Source organism: Chiloscyllium plagiosum, chromosome 16 (assembly GCF_004010195.1).
Source record: "Chiloscyllium plagiosum isolate BGI_BamShark_2017 chromosome 16, ASM401019v2, whole genome shotgun sequence".
NCBI lineage: Eukaryota > Metazoa > Chordata > Chondrichthyes > Orectolobiformes > Hemiscylliidae > Chiloscyllium > Chiloscyllium plagiosum.
In genome coordinates, this window is record NC_057725.1 from 53,556,504 (window position 1) to 53,573,454 (window position 16,951).

Sequence of the window (16,951 nt, forward strand, 5' to 3'; positions counted from 1 at the left end):
TTAACAATGGTGTTAGCTCGACAATATGTTGAAGGTGTTAGCCCCCTGTGTTCTCTGTCTATGACCTGATGTTTAGATTGATTCTAATCTAAAAAGTGAGATAACAGAGTGTTACATAAATTCATGCAGTTTTTGAGCTCAGAGTTCTACATGAATGTATGCAGTTTTTGAGCAAAGTGCAATGTAACTCTGCAAGTACAAAAAAATTCACCCCAGTCCAACACCGGCATCTCCGAATCATGACCAATTGTTACAGTTAACCTGAGAATGTAACTTTTAAAAAAAGGTTTTGTGATTTACATATGTAGGAAGTGACACTATCATGATATTCGAACAGATGAGAGACTCAACAAACAATCAAGATATTTTTAAATGTGTAATTTCAGTCACATTACACTGTAAGTTTTTGCTATAAATTCTGTGTCTTACAATTGTGTCCTCCACAACCACCTGATGAAGGAGCGTCGCTCCGAAAGCTAGTGTGCTTCCAATTAAACCTGTTGGACTATAACCTGGTGTTGTGTGATTTTTAACTTTGTACACCCCAGTCCAACACCAGCATCTCCAAATCATTATTAGATATAGCTATTTACACAGCATGATAACAAAAGAACATTCTGTTGAACCGGTGCAAGTCCAGGCTCTGTTTCAGATGCACTTTGATTTGCAACCGATCATTTCCGATCTTAGTGAACAAAGTTTAAAAAAAAGTCCAACAGGTTTATTTGGGAGCACGAGCTTCCAAAGCACTGCTTCTTCATCAGGTGGTTATGGAGCTGAATCCTAAGACACAGACTTTATAGCAACAGGATTGCAGTGTCAGGGAATGAAATATTAAACAAATTTAGCTTACGTCTTTCATCTTTTAGAATGACCGTGTTAGTTTGGTTTCCTTCATATGTAAATCCCAGAACATTTTTAAAGTTACATTCTCAAGATAGCTTTTAACAATAGCTATCTTCTCAGCTCAGATAAAGCATTGAAGGTGTGAAGTTAAAGTCTGTCTGTGTCCCAATGTTAGGTCTGACTGATTCTATTTCTAAAGTGGGAGTTACAGAATCTTACATGGATTAATGCAGTTTTTGAGCAAAATAAAATGTAATTCTGCAAGTACAAATTCACTCACAAACTTGTATGTGTGTGTGTGTATATATGTGTCTGTGCGTGCGCGCGCCCGCGTGCAGGGGAGACCAAGTGAGTGTGTGCTTGTGGGTGTGTGTGTGGGGGTGTGAATCTCTGTGAGAGTGTATGCATCTGGGTGTGTGTGTGTGTGTGTATAATATAGTGGGGTCACCTGAAGTATGACAAGAACCCAAGGTCCCAGTTGAGGCCATCCCCATAGTACCAAACTTGGCTATCAGCCTCTGTGTCTTACTACCTGATGAAGGAGTGGCACTTTGAAAGTTAGTGATTCCAAATAAACCTGTTGGACTATAACCAGGTGTTGTGTGTTTTTTAACTTTGTCCATCATAGTCCAACACTGGCACCGTCGAATTGATCTTAGTGAAGGTATAGTTAACTCTTTACTCTACAGTTCAGTTGGAGCGCACATGGTTCATGAATAATGTTGACTGAACCAATTCTTTGCAGCCTCCTTGATCATTTGGAGAGTATGAAGCCAATTAATCCTCTGGCACTTGCATGGACAAGGCCTGCCTCAGCCTCAGTGATTCTGCATCATATCCCTTCTTTCAACTCCTCCTTCATCTTGGAAAAAAAATAAGTAAAACATTTACAGTCATCAAATTCTGGGCAGGATAAATTCCTAAACACAACCATTCTGCAGTCAGAAATAAAGCTCTCAAAAACAAAGAATGACACTGAGAACATGCTGCAGTTTAAACACAGAATGGGCCTGACCTGAACTAACCATCCAATGTGAACACAGATAGTAATCTTGTAAGAAAATGGAAGAATTGTGTATGGCTTCACCTAATGGCTATTTCTGTATAATTTCCCATTGAAATGAAGCTCTTAGGGAATGTGCCTGAAATGGCAGGAACACAAGGATTCAACTCTGTGTTTTTGGTCAAGGATCCAGGAATATGGATCCTCACCTGAATTCCCAGCTGTCATTCACCTCTGCTGTGAACAATCTTGCTATGTTAATGATTTACAAGGAAAATACCATGGTTGCGGGAAATCTGTAATTAAACCTGAGAATGCAAGAAATGTTCAATGGTTTAGGTAGCATCTGTGGACAGCAAAAGAGAGAAAATTTCAGGTTGGTGACTATACGTCAAAACAAGACGTTAATGGAGAAGTCTAGAACCAAGTAAAAGATGGGGAAAGAGAGGAAAGATTAAGCAAAGATCTGGGATTAGATGGAGAGCACAAGTTAATAGGCCTCTAACTATCTAATTGAAGCTAAGACGCAGTAAATTTATGCATTTGAGTTTTGAGAACTTTGCAGTTCAAGCAGATCCTAAGGTTAACATTCAAATAAAAGCTGTTCTTAATTAAGAAATTCTTGCGACAAAATGGAAACCTTGTCGATAAGGATATTCAATGCTGTGTATTTAGTGCCCTTTTCCTTCATTACCCTTCGCTCCTCAGAAATATCAATGAGGAGTTTGTATCTATAATAGTTTTGCTTTACTCTGAATTCAACACCTCCAGGTTGGAAGGTGTTTCACTCCTCTACTCCTTGATCTGGCTTTGCTGACAGTGGATTTCAGTGGGAAACTGTTGACAGCTTCCAGAAAATGATTCAGGTACACACCTGTGTTCTCGTTTCACAATTCAAACTCTGAATTCAGCTTTCTGGCTGCAATTCTCAACCAATTTGCTGTCATAACAGGAGTCCAACAGAATTTCAGGTGATTTTAAACTGGTGATTGTTGGAGACAATTGTATGAAGATTTCCCGATGTCGTTCAAAGCTGTTGGTTGTGGCACTTCCATCTCAAAATCCAAAGTCTGTGGGTCAAGTCCCACTTTGTAGGCTTGGAACACAAAATCAAAGCTGACTCCAGTGCAGTGCTGTAAGAGCGCTGTACTACCGAAGGTTCCATCTTTCTAATGAAAGGCTCCATGCATACAGATGTTCAGGTTCAGTTGACGTTTCTTGATAAAGCATTTCCATTGCAAAGCCCAAAAGCAGGACCCAGGAAGACTTTTTGATTTAATTTATAATTGTCACATGTGCCACAGTGCAGTGAAAAGTATTGTCTTGTGTGTTATACAGGCAGATCACACCATGCATAAGTACATCAGGGTAATAGGACAGAATGCAGTGTTTTTGCTACAGAGAAGGTGCAGAGAGAGGTTAGCTTTAATGCTTTTAGGTGCCAACAACCAATTTACTGGCTGCCACAGAGGTTGTTTTTCAATAAAAGATGCCTCCAACCCTCCAGAATGGATGGTCTGCTTACTGCTGATGCTGCAGCTCCTGAGCGATGGTACCTCAATGGCTGTGCATCCTTGATGAACTTTCAGGAAGGTTGTAGGAGACAGGGCGATCAGACCCTGGTGTATGGGGGAAGGGAGTTGAGATTTGTGATCCACCAGTAGCTCCATTGCTTCAGGAGTGGCTATTGCTGCTGGGCGCTCCTATGTGTGGGTCACAGAGCATCTGGCTCCTTTGTAACATACCGGAATGCTGCTATACTCCTTGGGTGTTCTTACCATGCCACTACGGAAAAACATTTCACAAAGGCAGGACATTATTTTGTGGTGAGGTTTGATGCCTCACATCCATGGATTTTGGTTCAAGACAGATTGCTGGAAGAGAAAACAAGGTTACAAACTGTCTTCAGGTATGGACTTCGTTATAATGCTGATTTTTATGTATTAAGGTGAAATGTTAAATGGTATTCAGAGTATCAGACATGGTATTACCCGGCTGCAATTAGCCTATTACATTGTTGAGGCAATTCCATGAACGTTATCACCTACTGGTAGTTGATGTAGTCCACATGCTTCTCTGCACTTGTTCCTCTCTCCGTCCTGAACTCCGCCCACACGGTACTATTTATTCCCAGTGAGAAGCAGCTCTGTGACATCACCACAAAGTTGCTGCAGCGTCATGAAGCCTGTCCACAACAGAGTGGCTTTTAATTGGCTACTTAATTAGTTCAATTGTTCTCCCAGCAGACAACAAATTTGCCAACCTTGCCACCACCGTGCCATGCTGCCAACAAAGTGATAAAACATTGGGCACCCTTCCCGATTCTTTTCCTCCCCATATTTTGCCAACTGTCTCACCTCACCCAATGTGCCCAGAAACATCAGACCATTGCCTACTTTCATATAGTGCAGAGATGAAATGCTGATTTGTAGGATGATGGATCCAGATATGTCTTCAAAGAACCTATTATTATTCATTAATTATTATAATGATTGTTATTAATTTCATTACTTCACCCAGACCTGCCATGTTTAAGTGCTTCAGTTTTGATTCATGATGCTTTCTTTCTTCAAAATAAAACCACTGAGATTTGTACAGGTTGGTGGAAGTTAAATTGTCCCTCTCTGGTCTGATCCTGATGTGCTGTTACATTGCAGATGTTGATGAATGCGCAGGGAACAGGTCTCCTTGCCAGCAAAGGTGTCAGAATGTGGTGGGCAGCTTTCAGTGTTCCTGTCAGCCTGGTTTCTACCTCCACAGCAATGGTCTTTCCTGCACAGGTAGGAAACATCTCTTCATTTCAAATTTTGTTGTGGTTATTCCTGAACTTTGGGACAGGAGTTTAAATTTTCATAAATACTTCACCTTGTAATCCTCCGATAATTCTTGTTATGTTATTACATTGACTATTTAAACAAAATGTTTACATAAGTTTTGCCTGCCTTGAAAAAGGCACAGACTGTTGCCAGGATACAATACCAATGGTATTCAGCTGAATGCCCATTCATCACTTAATTACTTAGAACTAAGTTTACCCAGTCGGGATACCTGTTCCATTTATTGGCTAATGGCAAGCCAAAGTAATATGCCCAATCCCTGTGTAACAATTGCTTTCTTGGCTTTTGCAAGAGGAAGGGTTTGTATGAAACCATTAAAATGTTGGTGTATTGCAGTATTTCCAAAGCATCACTGAACCTCTCAGTGTCAGTCTAAAAGAATTAGAGAGCGCGAGAGAGAGAGTGTGTGTGTGATGCGCGTGCACAAGAGAGAGAGAGACACCAATTCTGTTGTTTACTACAGAAAATGTGAGAGCTCTTGTCGATATTGAAGAGACCAACGTCATAAAGTTTTAAATGATGTTGAAATATTTGACTAGCTTCAGCTGGAGGGTAAAACGTTAACTTAACATGTACATTTAAAATGGTTGAGTATCAGAGATTTTCCAGCTGGGAAGGAAGGGTGAGTTACTCATCACATTGACAGGTTGTAGGAGAAGAGTGTGTTTCCATAAAGGTTACAGTGTACCTGCTGAAGGTGATCTTTGTTGGGCTTTAAATGCTAAATGGGAGAATGGTTTTGTCGTCCTTGGCATAAATTGCCTACTGAAATAGTTAGACTTTTTTTTTGAATAATCATTCTGGGATGGTTGTAGATGGTAAACTATTCTCTCTAGCTTAGAATCTTGCAGATTTTGTTGGTTAAAGTTCTGTTTGGAATTACAACAGCTTATCTATTCCAGCTTCACGTGGAATCATAGAATATATGCTGCAAAATAGGTCACTTGGTCTGACAAGGTATTACAATCCCCAGAGAGACAAATAATTTTTAAGAAGTGAAATTAATTTCCTAGCGCCAAAATGTCAGGTTTTAAAACATTTATTTTAACAAACAAGATGGGCTAAACATTACCTAGGCAAGTAATACTTCCATCTATAGAAAAGATAGTTTCTACATCAACTCATTAACACAGCTGAAATCCCCATGTCATGTTTACACATCATACCTCTCTTTCTCTGTGGATATGTAACCTTGTAGTACAGTTCCAAATTCCTCCTGGCTTTTCAATGATAGGCCACATCAGGCCAAGTCTTCTAGTTTCCTTCGAAAAGTCTTCTGGTGGGAAGACACCCTCTGATGACTCCTTGACCTTTGTATCTCCAGATGTTTAATCTCTTCACACAGGGAATCCATTCTCACCAGCATACTGCTTGGCGTGATGACACAAAAACATTGTTTGTCTCTTCTTATGATTCACACATGTATTGGGACATAATTTTACACCACAATGACTCCTTGACCTTTGTATCTCTAGATGTTTAATCTCTTCACACAGGGAATCCATTCTCACCAGCATACTGCTTGGCGTGATGACACAAAAACATTGTTTGTCTCTTCATAGCACAATAGGTCTTCCAGGTTTATCAGACTCTTGGACACTCATAGTCAATATTTAGAAAGACCAGCTGCCCCTCTTTTCTGTCAAGGTGTGGAAACTGGTACTTGTGTTTTTAAGTTTCATCAGTGTTTATACTTCATAAAAATCTCCTAATCTAATTCATCTTAACCCCATCAGCATAAGTCTTATGTGTTTATCTAGTTTCTCCTTAAAATAATCCATTGCCAATAATATTTAATTATTTTGTGTGATAACAAGCTCCAAACTCTAATCACTGGCTTGTTTCTTCTGAATTCCCTTCTTGAATTAATGACTATTATCTTGTAACTCAAGTTTTCATTTTCTGTACAAGTAACAGAATCATACTGTTGTTATCTCGATTTGCTGTAGCTTCGGCAATATCAGAAATGCTGAGAAAAGGAGCCAAGTGTGTGGAGATAGCAGTCTCGTGCAGTCAATTTGTGTTTCTCTAAAATGTAAACATTTAAATATTTATTGGTGTAAACGCTAACAGCTTACTTTATTTATTCATGCACCGTGGGTGTTGCTGGCTGGGCCAGCATTTATTGCCAATCCATAATTTTCCAAAGGGCAGTTCAGAGTCAACCACATTGCTGTGGGTTTAGAATGTAAACCAGATCATGTATTCCCTAAAGGGCATGAGCGAAGCAGATAGATTTTTTTACGACATGCTTACCATTAGGATAAGTACAAGAATAGGAAAGGTTTGGAGGGATGTGGGCCAAGATCAGGCAGGTGGGGCTAGTTTAATTTAGGATTATGTTCGGCATGGACTGGTTGGACGAAGGGATCAGTTTCTGTGCTGAGCAACTCTATGTCAGGTTAGGGAGTGAAGTCCAGTGTTTCTGAAAAACCTTGGTCAGACCTTCTCATTTTCCTGTGCCAGCAGAGGAAGGAGCAAGCTAAAAAGTCCCAGACAAAAACACGTCAAACCAAATATCACTGTGACTCAATCTACAGACTCTGGTAGCTGCTTAGACAAGCTGAACCCAAACAGCACTGACAAACAATAACATCTCTTTCCATTCTCCAACTGTGGTCAAAATTCCACCCCAGTAAAAACTGCAGATACTGTGATGTTCAGCTTTAATATATTTCAGCTTTAAGTAATAAAGAGAGGACACACTGTGGCATTCCTTCCAGAATTAAAATTTGCTCAGTAAATCCCAGCGGAGTTGGGTAATGGGCAGACTGTCAATGTTGATTTGTCAGTGTGGAGTAATTTGAAACAGAGGTTCTGACTGACTGTGACCCATCAGTTCCTCTGCTGGTTCCATGAAACCCTACAAAGCTTTCAGTGAAACTGGCCATATTGACAAGCTGAAAAAAAACTGAAGGAAGAGGTCAATTTATTTGACAGTTTCATTATGGCTTACTTTGACTGGTGTTTCTCTTATTGATTTCATATATTTGGCTTTTATTTTGACTTTAAACTTTATTCAGAACGTATGTGAAAATACTTGGCCTCTATCCATGGAAAGCACATTTTCTATATCTTTCCTATTACATTCATCAGTTGGAATTTTCTTTCAGTTTAATTGCTAAGTATTGAGAACTGGGAATAAATCCCAGAACAACCACTACCCCTGACCAACCAACCAGTATTGGATACCAGAAACACATCTCAATCCATACACGGTGTTGGATTCTGAAAACATACCTCAGTAGTCCCCCACCTCTGCCAATATCCTGGTGCTAAATACTGGAGTGTATTTCATTCCCATCACCCCTTCCTCAACTCTGAAGTTTCGGATGCTATGAATGTATCTCATGGACCCAACACCAATATTGGAGACCGAAGATGGATCTCACTCCTCCACTGAGTGTTGGATATTGGGAATTAACTCAATAATCCTGAAGTCTGCTAACCTCCACATTCCCCAACCCCCCATGCCCCACACCACCCCAGTCCGTGGGCCTCTGCAGTGGATCTCATTCTCCACTTCCTTTGCCTTCTATATAGATACTGCAAGGGTATTTCATACTCTCCCTTCACAATGCTGGATACTGGAGATTAACTCATTCTCTTATTGAGTGCTAGTTATTGGAAAGTATATCCAATGTTGGATACTGAGGAGGTCTCTTATTTCCTGTTGGAGAATTGGGGTTGGATTGTACCAGCCCTCTAATGGTAGACTGGGGCATCCGATCTAAAAACAATGAAAGGTGAGGGTGTTTGCAGTGACAGAGTAGCTGATGGACAACTGCCCTTCCCAGAATCCAACTGAAAACCTAACGTGGCCAATTAAGGACCCCTGTTGTAACTGTGGGCATTTTAGATAAGAGTTCCCTCCTGTTCTATGCACCTACTGCTGTCCTTGCAGCTTCACTGCCAAACAGAACCCACTTAGCTGGATTGAAAGACAGTGTCCTTCCGTGGTTTTCTCTTCCAGGTGTAATCCTAATAGAGACTGCTGAGCTGCTCATTCACTGATTGGCTCTGACAGTAGCTAATTATTAAAATGTGGCAGTGTCTGCAAACAGTTGCTGTGGGGTCACCCCTGGCTTTGGTGCACATTGTCAGAGCCCCTACCATATGTATAAAATTCCATCCAAGAAATGGATCTTCCTTACTCCTGAATGCTGCTTATTGTAAGTCTTTGTCAGAATTTTATCTACTCCCTGTCAGCCCTGACAAACTGGAGGAGTTTGCCAACATGTCAGAAATCAGGCACTTATCTCAGCTACATCCATTTTTCGCAAGAAACCACCCAGGAGTAATACTCAGGAATAATAGTGGTTTAAATACCAATCTATTACAAGCCCATATAAGACCAGCTCAGCGAGAAAGTTAACAACCTCATGCACACCCTAAGCCATAAATCTTCTCGAGGAATCTGAAGCCCATATGATGTTTTGATGTGAACCAGTGTGTTTTTAATATTTTTTTTAAAAAGTAGAGAAAGTTATTCTCTGAGCAGTCAATGGTTTCCCACACTTGAATTCCACTGTTCAAACAGGCAGGTATATGATTATTATTAGGAGCAGTAATAGTAACTTAGAATTTATTTCCATTTATCTAAAGATCAAACAATTTGAAACACCAATTGCTTGGACATTATCTGAAGTAACTTTTTCATACTAAACTCTGATCAAAGAATTAAAAACATGCAAAGGATTCTCAAACTTATATACCTTTTAGAATATAAAGTCATGCACTCTGCAACTTCAATGCACAAAGCGATCGTAAGTTGACGAGTGTATACTTTTTGGAGGGTTATATTGCAGGTCTGTGAGATGACAATAGCTAATAGTCGTGCCCTTTTGCCACTCCCCTCCAACAGTGTGTGCTTTGAGTATGACCACATCCCCGACAATTGTTTTTACCAGTGGAATGAGTGAACCAAGATTGATTTAACAATCTCTTAATAATGGACCTCAAAACTGATTCTTAAGAAAAGAAGCATTTTGCATTCCTCTAATAACATAACTTAATTTGAGTCAGCCCTTTAATGGTCAGTAAATGTAGACCAGATCATCATTCATGAAGACTAATGATGAAAAATGTCTTTTTGTGGCTCATTGAATAGGTGATCCAAACAGCCATGAAGGTGTCAGTCTTTCTGTTATGTAGGTGAATTCAACTGGGCAAGAAATTGTGATGCCACAGTGGAAGTCATGCTCTTAGCCTGGAAAAGGGAAAGTTATTTAGAATTTAGATTTGGGAAGATGGGTTTCCCTTTCCTAGAGTCAATCAAGGTCAAAGTCAGTCATTGAGACAGAAGCCAAGACATCTTTCTATGTGGATAGAATTTATTAACTTCTCAGCATTACAGCTCATTTGGCCCACCAGTAGCTCCGTTTAGTATGCTCCCCAGTCACTGAACTAATCTATTAACCCCAAATACCTACTTACCTACCTAGCTTATTAACAGATAACAGATTCACTTTTTCTTCTCTTCAGATAAAGCTTCTGAAGACTTACAAACAAAACTGGTGAAAATTAGACAAAATAATTTATTTCATATTCTAGATCTTACCTTGTAATGCTACCATTATCTCCCTTCTTTCTTTACAAAAAAAAGGGTATGTTTAATCATGCAGCAAGCCAAACAAAAAAAGGATTCCTTTTTATATTCTTGTAATGTCACATGAAATGAGGCATTCGTCATCAAGGATCTCCCATAGCATCATACAGGAAACACCTCTTATTTTTTCTGGAACCATCTGACAACTGATGACTTGCATGAACCTACTTTATTTCGGAAATCTATTTTCTTTTTATAATTTCCTTTCAGTGAGTAAAGTCAATCTTCAACCTATTATCAGAGACACCCTTTGCTGAACGTACATTGACTCTTAAAGAACGATTATACACAAAACATTGTGTGTGCAAACCTACTTCAAATTGCGCTTGTGTATCGTTTCCTTTGGAATATTGGATAAATACATCCCTGCATCAATAGATTTTACCAGAGCAAATATTTCAGCAGCTAAGGTACATTTTAACTTCCCATTTTATTCTAATGGCTTCCCAGGCCAATGGTGACATTTATTAATTTTTCCCTTCAAAGAACATGATGAACTCTGCCATTTTTGAGTAGCCATGTAAATATTGGTATGTGAAGCACTGCCAAAGTGGACAAAGTTGGTAAGAAGATCCGCTGTTAAAATCTTGATTTTGAAGGTCCTTTTTCAAATCCCAGGTTGGTTTTGTTTTAGCTTTTCTGTAGTTTTTCTGCACCTACCCATCAATATGATAAGACTGGCTGTGCCCTATCTGGTACCTCAATGTATACACCACATTGTTTTCACCTATCCAATTCTTTGTTTGGTGTCCATAATCAAATTGTTTACTAATTTGTTGCAGGCACAAAGCTATACAATGATAAGGACTTTTTTTGGTTTTTCCTTACCTGTTCCTAGTATTTACTGTTACGACACAGTGTAAACCCTCCTGCTTAACTTAAAATCAGCAACACAGAAAAGATTTATCCTGTGCAGTAATCTGTAAAAATTCGAGTGGCCAAAGACTATTTAAAGTAAAAATTAACAACTTTATTTCTTAAAGTATTACAGAGAATAATTAACTAACCACTATTCATAATTTCTTTCTCTAACCTTTTTTTTTTAGCTCTCCTTCTTTAATACTAGTCTGATAAAACTCCTAATTAAGACTTATAAAACAACACTTATCTCAAACCCAGGCAGCTGTAGGATCTTGTCTTTGTATCTTCCTGTGTCATCTTTTCTCCTTGATGGGAATTTCTACATTACAGGTTACTGATTGAAAAGGGACTTTAAAGAGAGATATTTTTCCAAGCAATCTCTTACATGCTAGAATGTGGCAGATCTCCTCTCAACTGTTCAATTTTCCCTGGTCTTATACTCCAGAGCATTAGATTGTGTCATTGGCTTGTAAAATTGTCAATATACTCAGTTCATTCTTGATTGGAAAGTGATTTTTTTGGGGGAGTATAATTGAAACTGATTGGCCGAATTTGAATTTGTTGTCTCCAGGCCACTCAGTGAGTGCTGTTTATTTTTAATCAAAATATTATTTTGTAAATTTTCCAGCACTCTGTGTACTTGCCAAGTCCTTCACTCTCTTAAAGGTACACCCACATCTTCATAACATTGCTCATGTCAAACTATGACCTTTACTCACTGTTCTATCTCTTCTGGACTAATTGTGAGATCCACCCTCATGTACTCCGGCTTCTTTTAACAAGTTTTTTTCCTTGGGCTATGCTCACTTCTACACCACTTTCACTACTTCTGCTGCTTCTTCTTGCTTCCATATTGGATTATTTTGCCAATCCATGAATGACATTCCTCATCTTGCATGTGTCAGTGCTTTCCATGCTTTCAGTATATTAGAATTAAGTTTTATTATCACCTGTGTTCAATTTCAGGGATAAAGGAGGAGAGTGAAAAGTGTACAAAACCGTCATTCCCAGAGCTATTTTAGGTACAAAGATACATAAGTACAAAATCTAAGATCCAAAATAGAAAAAAAGAAATAAAGTTAAAAGTTCAACATTACAGTCCTTCTTAAATGCTTAGCTGTGCTGGCCTCTCAATGACCACAAAGGCTCAATCTATTCTGCCTGCTCATGCTGCTGCTTCGGACTACCTGCCAGGGCATTCCTTGATTCACCGGCCCCTTCTGGCATATATGTTACACTGGTGCCAACTTTTGGTTTTTGCTTTAAGCCAAATAGCCTTTTCCTACATCTCTCTATCACTTTGCACATATTTATGCAACCCATAATCATACTTTCATTGTTGTAATTGTCCAATATTTGTTTATGCAAAGTATATGGTGTCTCATTACTTTCTGTGACTTGTTCAGATTCTCTAAGGGTATAATCTGTACCAGTTAACCTTGAGAAGTACCCTAACAATTTTTGGTGTTGTAAACTTATTGACTTACATCAGTACCTATAACCTTACCCAGAATTTTCTACTCTTCCTGCCTCTGCTTTTGTAACATGTAATGGCCCTCGATTAAAATTTACTTTTGATAGCCTTTCACGTTATCATAAGGCATGCTGAGTTTTCTGTGAAACCTTAGCATTAATGAATGTCCTTTTCTCTACATGAAGGACTTTCAAGTGCTCAGGAATTGTGGAACGAATTGTAGTTTATTCTCAAGCTGGCATATGATCCCTCATTACAAAAGGAATTTTTGAATTTCTTCCAAAAACCAATTAATATCACTGTTGTCCCTAACCATTTGCAGTGAAATCTTTGCATGCACCATGATGGCATGGCAGATGTTAGTTGACAACTTGATTGGTCAACTTGGATTTTATGAAGCATCTCATCTATTACCATGTCATTTCCTTCAAACGGTCTGTTACAATTTGAGCTTTCTACTGCTGTGTTCATTACCACAATTTTCATATTTTCACACACATCCCTAAATTCATTGGCAAATTCTCCACCATTGTAAGTTTTGGATTTAGCCACTGTCCCTGATCTAGTCCTGATCTGTTTCTCCATTACCTTTTCCACTTTGTTTTTATTGTCGTTAACTATATTTTATTCTAGCCTGAATAAAACAGGTTGTCTACAGACTGTAAGATGAAAATGTTTTTTTCCTTATTTTTGACCCATCAATTGAATTGATGCAAACTTGTCACCTTGTCTTGTTAAAACCCCATACAGGCTGTGATGGTGTCTACTTGTATATCCATTTTTTACAGATTACATTTTTCATTAATCTCATCTCCAGATTATTTTCTAAATAACCTGTTCAGCAGATGTAATTGCACACCTCTGGAGCAGGTGGGATGAGCCCAAACCTCCTGGCTCAGAGATAGGGACATTACCACTGCACCACAGAAACACGCTGATCTCATCTACGTCTTTGGTCCCTTCCTCCTGCCTCCTTTAGTAAGATTTTGATCCTGTGAGAAGATGGATGGGCAAACTGCTGATATAGTTTTAAGATGATTAGCCTTTTTCCCTTTTAATATCAGGAGACAGGTGTTTATAAAACTTTTGTTAGTAATATGATTAGAAATGTTGGGTCTTGTTAAAGGAATACAATAGTAACCAGAGTGTGTACATTGTAAATCAACTGAGTTCCCCAAAACAATTGCCTTTTCATTTTTCACATTCAGATTTATTTGAGTTTTTTTCTTGACAGACTTTTCAACCATAAGGGTACTTCACATGACACAGTTTTAGTGCTGATAAACTGATTTACCACAGATTTCATAAGTTTGTAAGATGTAGGAGCAGAATTAGGCCATTTGGCCCATCAAGTTTGTTCTGCCATTCGGGGGGCTGATGTGCTCCTCACCCCCATTTCTTCTGCCTTGTCCCCATAACCCTTCAACCCATTGCCCATTAAAAATCTGTATAACTCCTCCTTAAATTTACTTACTGTCCTAGTATCCATTACATCTCTTTCTAGTAAAACCCAAACGTGAAACAAGCAGAACTCTCCAATTCCTTGATAGTACTTGGGTCTTTATCATTGAAAGGATCTGTAACATTTTAACTAATCTAACCCATGCAATGTGGACATGCATCCACTGTTCAATAGACTGCAATTGAATGAGTCTGTGACTAAAATATTCATTATTGGGCTGAAGTTTCTTATAAGTAGTACAATTTCTTCCGCCTAATCAGTATCATCACCTTCTCCTTCTGAATATAGCGTGTTGTGTGTAATTTCAAAACACCTGTCATTCCATTTCAGACAATTTATTGAATAATGATATTTTGAATTGCATATAAACATGATTTAAGCATACACTTTTCTTGGATTTATTCTTCAATTACATTTCCCCAATTTCTGACAACTATTCTAGACATTAGATGTATTTCTATCTTCATACCCTTCAGTCACAAATTTCTGTACATATTGGTTTGGAAGGTTTCATTGCCCCCACCATTAAATCCTCCATCCTTTGCATTTTGCTGCCTGTCCCAATTGAGCCATGAAAGCTGCTGGGAATAAATGTTTTCCCAGGAATCATTTTTAAAGACTCCTTACATCAGTTCTGAAAACGCAGTTTTTTCTGATAGTTTAAGCCCCCAAGTGCTCTGAGTAAATATCAGTGTTTGACACCTTAATACAGTCCAACAATTTAAAGGCAGGCACTAAATTAGGAGAATCCAAGTAGAACATTTTCAATTTCGCATATAGTCTGTTAAATTGCATTATGTATTCTTAGATAGAAAATCCATCCTGTTTTCTACATTTACTGAAGTCTGACCATGCCTCATAGGCATTTAATTAGGATGTTCTTATCAATTTTGTCCATCAATTTTATTAGTGAATCCAAGCATTTCTTAGTGTTCACTTGTTGATCTTCTGTAAAACTCCCAGAATACACCTTGCTTCTTACGGGAAATAACAGTGCCAAGGCCGTACCTTGCTTGTCTCTTGGTAAATACATAACCTGTGCTCCCACAGACACTTCATTTTGGCCTTTGATTGCTAATTTCAGTGTCATAAAATGTCAGTGGAAAGTCATATTCTGACACTCTGCATGTGGTTTCAAACATTTTTCTCAAAAGTAACTCCAATCACAATCCTACATCTGAAAAGAACTCTTGGTTTCCAATCTTTATCTTTAACTGACATTCCCCTGTTGCCAACGCCATTTGGACACAAGGCAGCTAGAATCAAAGGCAGCTTCCTTTGTAGGTAGAGTTTATTTCCTATGCAGTCTGATAGTTCCTTTAGCCAACCGGTTCCTCTTGTTCCCTCTTAAATTCAGTGACTATGTAGGGATAATCAGTTAATCCCAATTGCCTGCTAGACTACCTGCTATATTAACATCTGTAATCTTCCACCTTGGAACACATCACTTGGGAAACTAAAAAGCTCTTCTTTTAATCTGATTTGATTATTCTTCATGCTTGGTTTAGCAGCTTTGCATATGCCCTCCCACAATCTCTCATCTCCATTTTTGTTTATAACTATCGGAGAAAAAAAACTATTGAAATAAACTGATAATGAGTCACAATTCTTTCCTAATGCCATGATACCTTTTCTCCCTGGTTGCTCTCAGAAAGGTCCAGGAAAGTAATCCTCAATTGCAGAAGCTCTAAGGCATTTCTGGAAGTTTGGCAATCTTGTAAACGCAGGATCAAGCTTAGACGTGATGCCTTCTATACTTAAGTACCCTGCTGAGATACACCATCTTGGCTTCTAAATGAGGAATTCTTGGTAAAGGGATCTGACCTTCCTTGTGCCACAGAGTCATTGTCACAGAAGCAAGCCTATTCGACCCATCAATCACTTCTCAGACATGCACGAGTTTTTCTCCTTGGAACTTCAGGTGAGGAAGGAAACAAAACTTGGGATCTAACAACATGGAAAACTATCTTCTTACACATCAGTGTGAGTTAGTGGGTTCAAGCATGTGCCATGAAATACCAAATGTAATGTAGATCACTTCAAAACATCTGTTTTGCTTTCTGTGGCCAGTAAAGAGGGGGGAAAGCATACAGTCTGGCTTTTGGCCAGCAATCCTCTTACAAAGACAATTTGCCAAATCCACTGCAAAACAATTCCACTTTGACATTAGCTATTAGTAATTCCATGTGGTATATTTGTATACCCATGCCTTTCCCTGGGGAGACTTCAATAGCAATTGGTCCACATGCAGTTCAGTCTTCACATGCAGTTTTGCAATTGCTGTAATTCCAGAAGGAAAGTAACTGAAGGATCTGTCCCTGGGAGGACCTTTACACACTGAGGGCTAGTGGGTTGATCTTTTTGCATTCTGGCTCCATCTCAGTTGGGTTTTCTACTTTTTTTTGTTCAGGGAGTTGACATGAGTCTGTTATTTTCCACACTGGAGAAATTTATATTAGTTTGTCAGTTTTCATTCTGATGGTTATTTTTCATGTTTTCCTTTCATTGCTTTGAAGCCAAGGAGCCGAGTTACATGTGTTTTGAGTTCGCACTGATATTGGATTGAGGCCTAGTCAAGTTTGTTTTTTCTTTCATAACCGAATGGGTACTCAGCAAATCTCAGCCCAGGAAATGCCAGCGTCTAGCTCCAAAGCTTGTTTCTCACAGTGTGGATGTTTTTCAGATCAGCATCTTTCGGATTTGTCTCCTCCGCCATCTCTCATTGTGTGGCAATGCAACGTGTCCATTCAGACACTCATCAACAGATTTACATGGTTGACCCGATCATTAGGCTGACTGGAGTTTGCAATTTCTGTTCCAAATTGAGTGCCAAGTACTCCTCAATCGTAAATCAGGCTCT

General features: G+C 38.9%; 1 protein-coding gene across 5 annotated transcripts in view; it reads left to right on the top strand.

The window, feature by feature from the left end:
* LOC122557922 (von Willebrand factor C and EGF domain-containing protein-like) overlaps positions 1-16,951 on the top strand; it is a 326,824-nt gene that overhangs the window by 165,966 nt on the left and 143,907 nt on the right. For all 5 annotated transcript variants that reach the window (XM_043706141.1, XM_043706142.1, XM_043706143.1 and 2 more), the window contains exon 8: positions 4,507-4,629. In XM_043706141.1, coding sequence (XP_043562076.1) covers positions 4,507-4,629 — 123 coding nt within the window. The remainder of the gene's footprint in view (positions 1-4,506; positions 4,630-16,951) is intronic.